Here is a 13,668-nt window from a genome sequence, read left to right as displayed (position 1 = left end):
ACCCTGCCCTAGGGCTGCAAGGCCTGCCAGAGGGGTGACTTACCTATACTGCGTGCAGTGTTAGTGAGCATAGCACTCTTGGTGAGTGTCATATTGAGTTTGCAACTTTGGCTACACCTTGTCATGCACTTGCAATGGCAGTCTGTATGAGGTCGGTGTGGGCCCTCTCAGAGAGGCAGAATTGGTGCTGCAGCTCTGGGGGCCCTCTTCAGTACCCATGCCCTAGGTACTTAGGGTACCACTTACTAGGGACTTACAAGGGCTGAAGTGCCAAACATAGTACATTTTTGAGAAAAAGATGTGGCCCTGGGAACCTGTTTAGCAAGGGGCCCAGGGCACTTACAGTTCAAAACCACGTCATTTTCCAGGCAAAGTGTGAAGGGGGCTAACTATGTCAAAAGAACCCTTTTTTTACAGCACTGTTTACTTTACCATAAGTAGATCTCTGCCCTGGATGTGAAGGTCTCGGCCAAGTGCAAAAAATGTCAAATACAGTTGCAAAGTCACTAGTAGCAATAAGTTTATTATTGTATTTGGAATGTAATATCTAATTAATTTACATATAGAAAATGAACATTAATTTGTTAAAGATTTATTTAAAACTCCCACCTAAAATAAAATGTGTGTCATATATATATATATATATATATATGCGAAAGTGTCCCTCTAAAATGACCCAATAGGAAGCAGCAACATGTTTAATTTCCGAGCCCTGAAGAAGTCCATTAGGGCGAAATGCGTTGGCTATGGATTATGTTTTTTTATTTTGGATCAATAAAAAAAAGTGATTCTATGAGATTGGATTGTGGAACTGTGTGGTTTAAGATGCACCTCAAAGACTCAAAGATATGGTGGCTGTAGTAGCTTTACATTAGTAAATTTGGCTCCACCCCTTGCTTCAGGGATTGGAGACAAGTATGTTTACTCTTGTAGTAATTTTACACTCGGAAATGGTGAATAACTATGGTAAGAGTAAATTTACATATGTAGACTTATTCATCTGTGAACCTTTTTGGGTAGGCCCGTAAATGATGAATAGCCAAAAGTAGTAATGTTACTCAAAAGTGTAAGAGTAACTTTACACATGCAGATTTACTCATGAGTAAAGTTACTTTTGTGACCACCCTCCACCAAAAGGGTTAGATTTTAAGTTCCAACAAGTATTGAGTCAAAGGGGATTCTGAGGAAAGGTAGCAGGAAGAATTGGCAGCCACATCTAGTAGGCTGCACTGTAACCATCCCTTATTAGGAACCCTTCCCATTCAATTCTCTGGTTGTTGTCCAGGAGCCTGGAACGTTTAAGTCCTTTCACATAGGAATCACAGAGAAGAGAAGTCCCTAAATTATGGGTAGGTTTCTGTGAACAGGTCTGCATGGATTTACAGAATAACTCAACATGAAAGAAGTGTGAATAAAAAAAGCATTATGTAGAATGAATTATAATAAGCTATAATTATGAAGTTTTGCTTGGCACTGGGAATAGTTGATTTTATATGTTTTGTATTTCTATCTGCAAATGAACCTAGTTAAGCTACTCAATCACAACATTAAAGCAATAAAAACAATGTCAGAATAAGTTTGAGGTTGGGGACATTTATAAGCTTAAGGTTATTTAAACAGAAAGGATTATGTTAATGTAATGGTAAGGTTAAAGGTTGGGCCAGTGCTGAAGTTTGAGTTGGGGATAATGTTGGACTCTGGTTAAGGTTTTAGCTTGGTAGCAGTAAGCACAGTAAACACAGCTAAATGCTGTGGAGCTTATAAATGTCCCCAGGGGAGTATGGTAGTGGCACTAGTCCAAGGGAGACTGAGGGTGTTTCTGTCTTCCACAGGGGCCACCTGGTCAAGAGTGACAAATTTCAGCCAAGGATGATGGTCATTCACACAGTTCCCAGTCTGCTGTCTCAGGGACAGTGTCCCTCCTTTCCCTTGGTGCAGTGGGCAGAGTCCGTTCTCGGTGATGTAGAGCTCCTGTTTGTCCTTCTCTGACGTAACTCCATCAGATCTGAGGCTCTGGTGTCAGGGATGTCCCTTAAATTTTGGATTTAAGAGAGCTAGGAGTGTACAGGCGAGTGGCCAATGGACAGCTAGCTCAGACAGCTAATCCGCCCCTTAGGTGACCACATCTGGTGGGACAGGTCACGTTTAGCAATCCAGAACCCTCTATCCTGTCACTTCTAAGATGGAAGAAATCAAAATGTAGTGCACAGACCGGGCTGCTCAACCTAGAGGTGTGGTCAGCCTGCTGGGATTGTGCACAGTCCTGCATACCTAATTTACCGCCTGTCCATGAGCAAATGTGCCTGTGGCAGGGCAATGGCTGTTTCTTCCACTGGGGGACAGCACAGATGGTTATCAGGGCCAGTGAAGCCATTGAAGCTTACCGCCCTGATGGTTCGATTCATTAGCCCGACTGGAGGGAGGTGTAACCTCATTCTTACCTCAGCCCTTGTTTCTGATTCCTGGGAGTGCCCAGGCTGCCTGACAGTAGGTCAGAAACCTGTCTTGCCTGCAGCAAGAGTGGAAAGAACTACAGGCTGACCGGCCAGAGCACAAAAAAGGGTGGCAAACAGGTGGGCAACCACTACTGTGCCACCTGGGTGCATGCCAGTCGTCCCTTGAAACCAGATTCATGTTGGGGGGAACTAAAAGTGAGGTTTTTTACAGCAAACTCGACATATCTAGGCGGTACCATAATGGAGCTAGCAGTCTGTCTGTCCGGGTTTAAGCCCCATGTTATCCGATGGACCAGCCTGCACTTATAGAGTACCGTAATGGAAAGGATGCTATAGAGACATATAGGCCCTCATTCCAACCGCGGCAGGCGGCGGTCGCCGCCCGCCTGGCGGGAACCGCCATATGGCCGCTCCGCGGTCGAAAGACCGCTGGGGCCATTCCGACCTTCCCGCTGGGCCGGCGGGCGCTAACATTGTTAGCGCCCGCCGGCCCAGCGGGAAGGCTGCCTGCAACACAGAAGCCGGCTCCGAATGGAGCCGGCGGTGTTGCAGGTGTGCGACGGGTGCAGTTGCACCCGTCGCACTTTTCACTGTCTGCTAAGCAGACAGTGAAAAGCTTCATGGGGCCCTGTTAGGGGGCCCCTTCACTGCCCATGCCAGTGGCATGGGCAGTGCAGGGGCCCCAGGACACCCGTTCCTGCCAGCCTGTTCCTGGCGGTGAAAACCGCCAGAAACTGGCTGGCGGGAAGGGGGTCAGAATCCCCATGGCGGCGCTGCTTGCAGCGCCGCCATGGCGGATTGGGCCAACCGGGGTTAATCCGGCGGGAAACCGCCGGACCCGGTTTTCTGACTGCGGCTTTACCGCCGGGGTCAGAATGGCCCAGGAAGCACCACTAGCCTGTTGGCGGTGCTTTCCGTCGTTCGCTGCCCTGGCGGTTTTTACCGCCAGGGTCGGAATGACCCCCATAATCTTGTGCTTATATGCCTGCACCTTAATGCACCTTATATTGCACCCTGCCTCCTGGCTTTGGATGCCTTCCTTAGGATTGTCGGAAATATATGTAAGGCAGTGCATGGGACTGTGCCACTCATGGTGAGGGCACAGGAGAACTCGAGCAGCTTGCACCGTTCTGGTAGCCTTGCTACCATTAGTTTGTATGGGTCACTTAGGAAGCAACAACCTTGTGCTGCACCCCTTGGTACCCCTTTACCCCCTATACCCTGAGTACCATTTACTAGGGGCTTACAAGGGGGTAATGTCTTGCCAGTCAGGAAATTACCAAGTTAATAAATAATTATGGGAGAGAACACACACAGGGGCCTCGTTAGCCAGTCCCAGTGCACTATCAGAGTTGAAAAACCGGCATTGAGGGGTCAAAATGAGAGCAAATAGTGAGGGGAGGGGCATCTGCAAACAGCCCAGTTGTCTTACACTTTATAAATGTATTTCTTCATTTTTGCATCACTTTTATCACAGATCATTCCTTTGGAATGCTCCAAAGGAAAACATACATCGCAAGACTCAAAAAGCTATCACAGTCCAGATTTCCACTCATTCATTCTTGCTTCCACTTGAGGCCAAATTATAAAGAACACAAATCCATCTAACATTCCTTGCTTCAGTCAGTCTGCATTCAGCCACTTTATGATTAACAAAGTCACTTCCCACTTAAGGGTTTCTTCAAAAATTTAACAAGAGAATGGTTCTAGATGCATTAATTTAATTAATATGATTGTAATCACACGTGTTGATTCAATAAAGTTGCACAGAGATCAACCTAAGATAGCACATTATTTTATAATTCGTTAAAGGCGGACAGCATATCTTTTTACAAACAGGCCTTAGCCTCTACACTGACTACAAGAGGTTTTACAGAGTCTACAGTGACACCTGTGGTTGAATTTCGAGGACCTGGACTTATCCTTCTCTTGCATGGATATGAGTGTGCAACAAATTCCTACTGGTTCACGTTGATGGCTGTGATTCTATTTCACTTCAATTTTGTCTAAAGTCAAGAGGCCATTGAGAAGACTGTCAAAATCAAAGATAGTTTTTTTCTGGTGAAATTGATAAAGGAAAACAATTATAACTCCTAATTGGATTTTTAATTTCTCTTCCTTGTTCTCCTCCAAGATAATGGTATATTTGAACATAGATGAATAATCTTGACAAACTTGTGGACGATCTCAAGGATTCTGGTCACTCTGATCACATTTCAGCATAACCTTTACTCCCAAGCCTTTCCTGGTGGTCTCAAAGGCCTCAAGGGCTTGCTCAAGAGGGAAGCGGTGAGTCACCAAGGGAGCCACGTTCACCCGTCCGGAGGAGAGCATGGAGATTGCCATGGGCCATCTAAAGAAACAAAAACAATATTCAATAATAAAGATACAGGTTGAGCAAGCCAGAAATAAAGCATGATCAGTAATGTATAAAGCAGGATTACAAAAAGACACAATATAATGCATGATGCACAGGGTTCCACTTTAATGAACATATTTAAATAAGAGATATGTTGGCAGAATTAACACTAGATAATCAAGGATCGTTGTCAAGCAGAGATTGAAATCGACATTGGAACCATTCCTAAATCAGGAGGCTTGGCAACCTCGAAGATTTTAGTCACAGTTTAAAGAGCAAATTACATTTTGAAAAGTCAAACGTAGACCTGTGTCCTGTATGTACAAAGATATGAAGTATAAACAGAAACCAAAGTATTAACTGATGGGCATACTGGGATCCAAATTACTAATTTACCTTGAATCGTATCATCCTAAATCTTGGGTTGCAGTGTTGACAAGGTGTCTAATGACCAAAATAGCTACAGCAAGGCATGGCCACAGATAATGCTTTATCAACAAGTTTTGATAGAGGCCTTTCATATACATCAGGCAATTTTCAGTGGCACGACAGCGGCTCAGTGCCCAATGCCATATGTGAGTTACGCCAGTCTGGTCTTTTATACAAAACTTATATGAAGGGGGTTCTAGCATAACCTTGTGATTATGAAGGTCCACAAGTCCCACAAGGGATTGTTGGCTAATAAGCCAAAACTGGATCAAGGAGCCGCACACTCCAGGCAATGGAAAATGGAGGAGCAAAATGGGAATGTGAAATAGATCTGGAGAAAGGTAGTGGTGGGGGGGGGAGGGGTTGTATCCTGCCACACCAGAAACATAATGAGGGGGATAGGAGGTGAGGGGACAGTAGAGGGGAGTTTAGAAGGGTATTTAGAAGGACCATGGGAGTAAAAAAAAACAGGAAGAGGACAAGATGACAAAAGGGGGCCGGAGTATCACGGCATTTTATCCGATTGATCACAAGCTATGCAAAGAAGAAACCGGGGAGAATAAGAGTAGTAAGCAGTGATAAAAATAAAGGAGGGAAGGGTACAATGTTTTTCTAGAGCCATGACACTTCAATATCTAGATAAAGAACTTCACCAAGTTGGTTTAGTCTAATTAGTGAATGGCATTCTCCTTTACATTTTTCGAGGAAACGAGTTCACTGGGAAGAAGTAGTTGGAATATGTTTCACCAAGATGTTTTCACATAAATCTCAAACCCAAGTCCTACTATGTACGCACAGGCATTGACCTTATATGTGATTAACTCTGCACAGCGTCCTACCGATCACTGATAAAGCTTAATACAGGACTAATCCAAAGTTAGCCCCTTCTATCGTCAATAATGAAAGCATACATATCCTGTCACTTACAAAGAGACATCAATCTGGGATATTCCAGGATTGTATCAATCTTGATTAATCCTTCAATGACACCACCGCGGTTGGTAACTCAATTCATGCCAGATATTTTAGCCTCCCAGAGTCACTGCCTGTTATGCAATTGATAGTTTCCCTGCCGCACGGTGTCACAGAAGCATTTTCCGGACGTTGCTGACTCCTTGCATCAGCATCACTTACATTCTAGAGACACTGATTTAATATGAGATAGGCTTTTACCAGACCAGTTGCTGTCTAAGTGGAGCACATATGACAAGACTAATTGTGCCTCATTCTTACCAGCCATTTAGAGACTTTACCCCGAAAAGTGATTGCCTCTATGCGATTTCTAACAACTGTTTGAAGGTACTGGGTAACATGTCACTGACTGGGCGCCTGACTTTCTGTTATTTCAGAATCGTAAACCTGGTATATGGTTAGCTCTGATCCAGTCTTAGCAGCCACTCAGAGACATTAACTAGGCATGTGATCATATCTTCCCCAGCCATTCTCACGTCTGAGAGGTTAAAGTGACATGTGACTTACTGTACAGTTAACCTATTGGCGTTATGGATGACAACTGCATGTCGGACTAAGAGGTGACCCTAATATTCAGATTACTTTGCCCCTACTGGCCTTGCAGAAACCCCGGTTTGATGTGACTAACTCTACCCTAGCACAATAAGCACCTGGAAGCTCACCAGGGACTCCATTTCAGTCTGTTTCTCTCTTTACCTTTGCAACTTATGTCCCAGTGTCTGGCATTCATTACTTCAGAGGTGCCCGCGGATTGCTGGGGAGGACCAAGGTGATGGTGAGGCAAATACACATTACTATATAAGGTTAAAGGAATGCGCTATTTTATTCTTCCAACAAGGCTCATGAGTGGAAAAGTAAACATTAGATGTACAGACTAACCTAACAATGCAGGAAAGGCAGGTGCCACCTCCAACATTTCTTAAGTACGACAGAGGAGTCTGGCATGGCAGGCACAGATCAGAACACTCTTCAGAAGGAGAATGTAGGTGTGGAGAAGCAGTACTCCCCTAAAACGCAATGCAGGGATTCCAAGCCTGCATGGCTTATAGGTCAAACGTTGATGAATAGGAACATACGAAAGTGACAAGGGAACTGAAAGAATAAAGGAAGACTGACATTTTATGGACCTAGCTTTGGCAAAATCAATAACATGCCTTTTAGGGACTTCCCCCGGAAGTTATGAGAGATGTTCTGTTTAATTTTCTACCTAAACTACACATGATTTAACTGAGCACAAGACGTGCATTGAGGTGTATTGTAACCTGCAAAAATATAGGCTTACATGGTGTACAGTTTGGCCCTAGGAGCCATCTAGGGTAATGGGGCTGTGGTTCAGCCAGAAAATCAGGTAGGACTGCACTTAGATAGTTATTAACCACTTGTTATGGAATATTTGAGAGGCATGAGAAAATATTATTATTCACAGTTTAATCTAAGGTCATTTACAATGTTTTTGGAACGATTTATCGTACCTTATCAAACAGCACCTAGACCGGAGCACTGGATACTGCTGCCAAATATGGACTGGTGGAGATAGCAACCACTGGTTAGCTTGGACAATACAGACCAAAAAAGGGAGCTCTGGGCACCGACTAGTTCGGTCACAGTGTGCCTGGTTGCTATCCTGTATAAATTGCTGACTTTGAGAGTTGGGTGGCTGGTACTGTTTCAGCAAACAAATGAGAGAAGACTGAAAGACTAGGAATCTGTGGAATTGTTGAGAAAGGCCTGCTGGGACTAAACTTGAAGATATGGCAGTGACTGTGGTCTCCCCCGGCATGGAAGCGAGTGAAAGGGCCATTATGTTTCTCAAGAGGTAGATTTGACAAAGGTGAGTCTATAAGTGAATGACAGGGAGTGACGATATTTGACTAATGTCTAACCTTTTTTTTGTTTTTTCTAATGCACTGAGAGGTGAGAGGAGTGTACAGGTGGATATGACCAAAAGAAATTGCCATGGGCAGGACTTGTACAGAGACAACTAGATAGTGGCTCATAGAAGCCGAGAAAGATATTGACCTGCATTGTAATGTACTGTGGCTATAGGGCTTTTCTACCTTGTTAAGGCCATTAAAAGACAAAAGGTTTTAGTTGCATCTATTGTGGTGTCATTTAGAGGTTGGCCGATGCCCCGTCCACTAAACTCACAGTGCCACTGTTGAGAGGTGGAAAAAGTGTCAACTGGACTCGATGTTGGAAACCTATGGCCAACAGCCGAGCTATTTAGGGCGGCACTTCTAAAATATATTTTTCTGGTTAGGGATCATCAGCGATAGCTCATGTTAGGTTTCACCTAGCATGTTCAGTAGAACCGTCAATACCAAGACAAAACGTGCCTATTTTACACTGCATGCTGCATTGCACATAGGTAACAAGTGCCTATATGCCACTGCTGGTATGTAGCAGCCCCGATCTGAACGTCTATATTTTAACGTAATTTTTAGTTCCGTTTTTGCTACGCACTTACAGTCAACGTATGGAATACTACACATGTCAAACCTAACAAGCAGGCACAATGCAGCCGAAGAACACATTCAAGGACCAAAACATATGATGGAAATCATCACGTTAAGCATAGACACAGCAACAGCTTTAGGGCATGATTTAGAGTTTGTGGACGGGGGTATTCCGTCACAATGACGACGGATATCCAGTACACCGAAATATAAATTCTATTATATCCTAAGGGATTTGTATTTCGGTGGACGGGATATCCGCCACCGACGGAGTAACCCATCCGCCGAGATCTAAATCAGGCCCCTAGACAGACTAACAGAGGGCGAACCAATAGCTTAAGAGCAAAACAATGTAAAAGAGAAACTTAAAGAGGACAACGTGATTATAAGGATTACTCTACAGTGTGGCTCGCATGACGGTTAGAGTAAGGAGAACTGAAACCGAAATAGTCACGAAGATCTGAGCGAGTTTACAACGCGCCTACGTTCTGCGCTGCACGAAGTTCACACAGTTCCATCGGTGCCTTGATGACAGAGGCCGAGCACTTCCTTCTACAGAATCCAGATATACTGAACGCAAACAATTCAAGAGAGCTCTGAGTCAGCTGCACTTCAACATATCTCTTCGGTTGTATCACTGACTAAAGACTGGGACAACAGAATTAAATATTTGCCACTGATGGGGAAATCTGCCAGCAAGTTAACACCCCAGCCGGGTCTAACGTCCGAGGCTTTCAAAGCAGAAAACAAGTGCAAAGAAAGTCACACATGCAGTGGATTACGATTACTTCCTGCAGGATGCTATTATTTAAGTAAAATACACATTTTAAAGCATTTCCTATCCAAGCAATCAACCAGTAAGAATACTAACTAGAAACACCAGTGTATCAAAATCAACAGTTTTGATCCCACTACCAACAAGTGGCATTCCTAGTGACGGGGGTTAGAAACACTGTCAAAGCCAACAGGTATGTATTTTTTTTTTTAATACCAAAGTGATTCCTTACTGATTGGCAAGCTTGAGCATGCTTTTAAGAATGGTGAGTTGCTTATGAAAATGTCTCAATGGGTGGATAAATGGATACACGAGTGCAGGAATGATGAGTAGGTGAATGAATAAGTGCCTGATTGCGTGGACGGATGAAAAGATGAGGGAGAATTAAATGAGTTCAGATTCTGAAAAACAAAAACGAGGGACAGTCCAAAGACACTGATGTGCGGCTCCTGTGCAACAGCAGCATAGCAATACCAACTACATACAGCCTGGAGACAGGGTTGGTGTGAGTGCTGCAGTTAACTTATTAAAAATGGCCTATGTCCAGGGCACAAACTCCTGTCCCATCACTACAGTTCGCACTGTACACCACCACGAGAAAAGAGAAGGCAGGGGAGCAATCTTGGAAGGGAAATGCAAAACTCCAAGCCGATTCACATAAACTAGAGATATATAAACAAAAACAAACATTGGCAAAGCCAATTGGTCTCGCGTATACGAGATCTATTGGCTTTGTAAATATATTTTAGCCATGTGCATAGCAGTGCGGCCGTTGTGCAACATGGCTGAAAGTAAAAAAATAATAATAATAATAATATGCAATAGGTCTTGCGTTTGATCAAGTTAGAGCTATTAGCGTTGTAAATTCCTAACTGGACTTTTCTTGCCACATAAAATGAAAATGAAAAGTAAAACAGTTGACATAAGCAAGTCAATTCAAAGCGCCATGGCCACCATGCGCGCAATGGAGGAACACAAAAGGAAAAAGATGTTTGCTTGCAGTCAAACATATTGGCCAACGTGCAATTATTCATGTAATAGGGGCAATGGCCAAGACGATAACAAAACTGCCCCAAGGAGGGACAAACGTAAATCATTTACCAATGATAACAAAGGATTTTTGAAAAGCAAGCCCATGAATGAGTGATAGTGATGGGCGTGCATTGGGCGTGTTTAAAAGCCCACAAAGAGATTACAATAGGCTAGAGTGCTTGCGCGCTCGACCTAAAAAAGCACTATGACTCAGCCAATGTGGACCACAACATAGCGCTTTTATTTTCTTTATTTTCAGCCGTGTTGTACAGAGGCCGTGCTGCTATGGAAAATGGCTACAAAACATTGACAAAGCCACTAGATCGCTTATAAGCGAGACCCGTTGGGTTTGCCAATGCTTGTTAAAACTGCCAGTGTTCAGCACCCTACCCAATTAAAGCCCTGATGGGGCTGCCTGCAGCAATGAAGCACCATCCGTTGCAGAAAGATGAGCCATGGGACTGCAGTATCTTCATATGTTTATAACCACGTTTATTTTCCTTTAACCGGCAAAACTTGATAGGATGAGACCGGGAGCTTATTATCAACAAATGTGGATTGAGTTCGTGCTATGTAAGTATGCAAAAATAAATCTGATTTCTGGATCTCAAGTCTTTCACCCTTTTTATAATGTTATTTGCGGGTTTGCAGTTGAGTAAAGTTTGTAGTTTGATTTATTTGCATCACAAAAGCCCTAGAGCATTAATTTGGACCAAAGCCTTTTTAACATGTGATTTTTAGGTTGAGCATAGCAGCTTTTTCAACATATTGGTATGTATCTGGGATTTTAACCACGCCCCCCTCACGCCCATCACTATCACTTGTTCATGGGCTTGCCTTTCAAAAATCCTTTCTTTTTGCTGGTTACTGCTTTAAGTTTGTCCCTCCTTAGGGTGGTTTTGCTACCGCCTTGACCATCAACCCTGTTACATGGTTAATTGCACTATTGTTGACAACTTTGACTGCAAGCGAACTTCTTTTACCGTTTGTCTCTCTCTTCACGTTCACAGCAACGCTTAGAATCGGCTTGCTTATGTCAACTGTTTTACTTTTTATTTTCAGATTGTGTGGGAAAAAAAGTCCAGTTAAGAGTTAACAACGCTAATAGCCCTACCTCGAGTAAACACGAGACCCATTACATTGCAAATGCTTGTTTTATCTTTCTTTCAAGACCAATCACCACAGGTATGGATATGGGGGTTGCAAATTACAAATTACTTGCATAAGGAAGCAGTTGAATTCCAGCCTCAAAGGCGGCCTGCAATGAAGCAGAGGGCCGTTCAGGACCCATTGTTGTTGAAATGTATTACCCGATAGGTGCGGGCGTTGGCCACTGGCCAACGTCGCACACCCTCCCTGGTGCAGGTCACGACCAGTGGGCGACACCAGGGAGTGGAGGATTTTTTTCAATTTAAATACCTCTTGGGAGACACAGAAGAGCTTCTGTGTCTCCCACCGTCCCCCCCCCCCCTTTGTGATGTCAGGGCGCCACAAGGCTTCCTGCCCTGCTTCATGCTCCGCTCTCTGCTCCGGTGGGGAAAACGGACCCGAACGGGCCTCCCCACCATTCAGGAAGGCCTTGTTTGAAAGGGGAGATTCTCACCTTTCCAACAAGGCCTTCCTGAAATGGTTGTCTGGCCCTGGATCCCAGCCACGCTGCGATCCAGGGCCAGGAAACCCACTAGACATCAGGGAATTCCCTTGGGGGGGTTGGCCCCCCACCCCTGGGGGCATATTTAAAAAAAAAAATGCTAGTGTACCCCGGGGGATGGGGCAGGATTGCGCCCCCCCCCCAGGGTTTAAAAAATAATGTAAAAATTAAGAAAAAAAAAAAAATTCACTGACAGGGGGTCGCCCATAAACAGGGCTGACCCCTTGAGGGGGCAATTTTTTTAAATAGTTGTATGGTTTCCCTGGGGGGCACTATGGACCCCAGGGAAACCATACAGCTATTAAACAATATATAGCGATCTATATATAGATATATCTATATAGTTAGATATATCTCTATATAGATACGGATATCTTTATATATATAGATCTGCATATCTATCTATATATATATATATATATAGATAGATATGCAGATCTATCAATATATAGATATGCAGATCTATAGATATATGTGGTTTCCCTGGGGGCTGCGATCGGCCCCCAAGTACAAAAGTATATTCCCACCTGCATTTTACTATGCACCATGTTTTCACATGGTGCATTTTAAAATGCAGGAGGGAATATTTAGAATTATTTGAAAGTCTAACGAGAAAGGCAATTTGGGATTCATCATATGCCAAGATGGGCGGGAGACGCACAAGATCATAGGCTTAGTTAGTAGCCAAATAATAGAGTATCAAGGTTTGTACAAAATGCGATAGAGTTTGAATTTCACCATGAGGGGGCAAGTCTAGAGAAAGATTTGGTTGAAGAAGAGTCAGATTTGACTCTTTTCCGTTCTAGTTAAACAACTACTTTGCGTCTGAGATTTTTGACACCTCCTGAAATCCTTAGGGTAGGTTTTGAGATGGTAATGTCACCTGCATGGTGTACAGTTGTGCTCCCCTGTCTTAGTGCCTGACTGCAAGAATATAGTATCCTGTTTTTAATTTTTTTTTGTTCCTAACCTTACATTATTCTAGTGTATGCAGAGATGTAGGTGTACCTCTTGACATGAGTGAGTCCCTGAACCTGCCTGTGACCTAGAACGGTGCACAAATTGTGCCCTCGTAATGCCTGCCATGTTCTGTGAATCCAAAGTTGTGCCTTTTTATCTGTGTAAATGTAGTGGAGGTCTACTGCCCACGCATACAAAGATCCACTTATAGGAGCTAAACCAGATCGAAGCGCTAAGCATGCAAGTGTATGTTGTGTGTGTTTGTGTACGGTGGCTCATGGAGCACATTCATTGTGTGTATGAGTGAGCCAGAATAATGGAGGCCTGTGGGTTCCAGTTTGGAAGTTGCTAACCTGTTCCTGTGCACAACATGAAGGTATGGTTGTTTTTGCAGACAGTAGAAGAGTATTACTGACATTACTGAACCTGGAGGAGGAGATCTAGCCAATGAGTGGGGACAAGGATCCTTTCAAAATTACTTTAGAACTTTAGCTGTGCGCTGCTGTTAATTAGTGTTCCTGTAACACTACTAATTGGTAGAATGTGGGAGTGAAGTGTGGGACGACAATCTCTGTTGT

The 13,668-nt window shown here is 43.8% G+C and overlaps 1 protein-coding gene across 1 annotated transcript in view; it reads right to left on the bottom strand.

Moving 5' to 3' along the window:
* Positions 1-4,160: 4,160 nt before the first annotated feature.
* Positions 4,161-13,668, bottom strand: part of SORD (sorbitol dehydrogenase) — a 299,739-nt gene continuing 290,231 nt past the window's right edge. The window contains exon 9 of the mRNA XM_069222326.1: positions 4,161-4,809. Within this exon, the coding sequence (XP_069078427.1) occupies positions 4,644-4,809 (166 nt within the window). The 3' untranslated portion in view covers positions 4,161-4,643. The remainder of the gene's footprint in view (positions 4,810-13,668) is intronic.

Source organism: Pleurodeles waltl, chromosome 3_1, assembly GCF_031143425.1.
Source record: "Pleurodeles waltl isolate 20211129_DDA chromosome 3_1, aPleWal1.hap1.20221129, whole genome shotgun sequence".
Classification (NCBI taxonomy): Eukaryota; Metazoa; Chordata; class Amphibia; order Caudata; family Salamandridae; genus Pleurodeles; species Pleurodeles waltl.
Note: the sequence above shows the minus strand (reverse complement) of the source record. Positions and strands in the feature narration are given on the sequence as shown.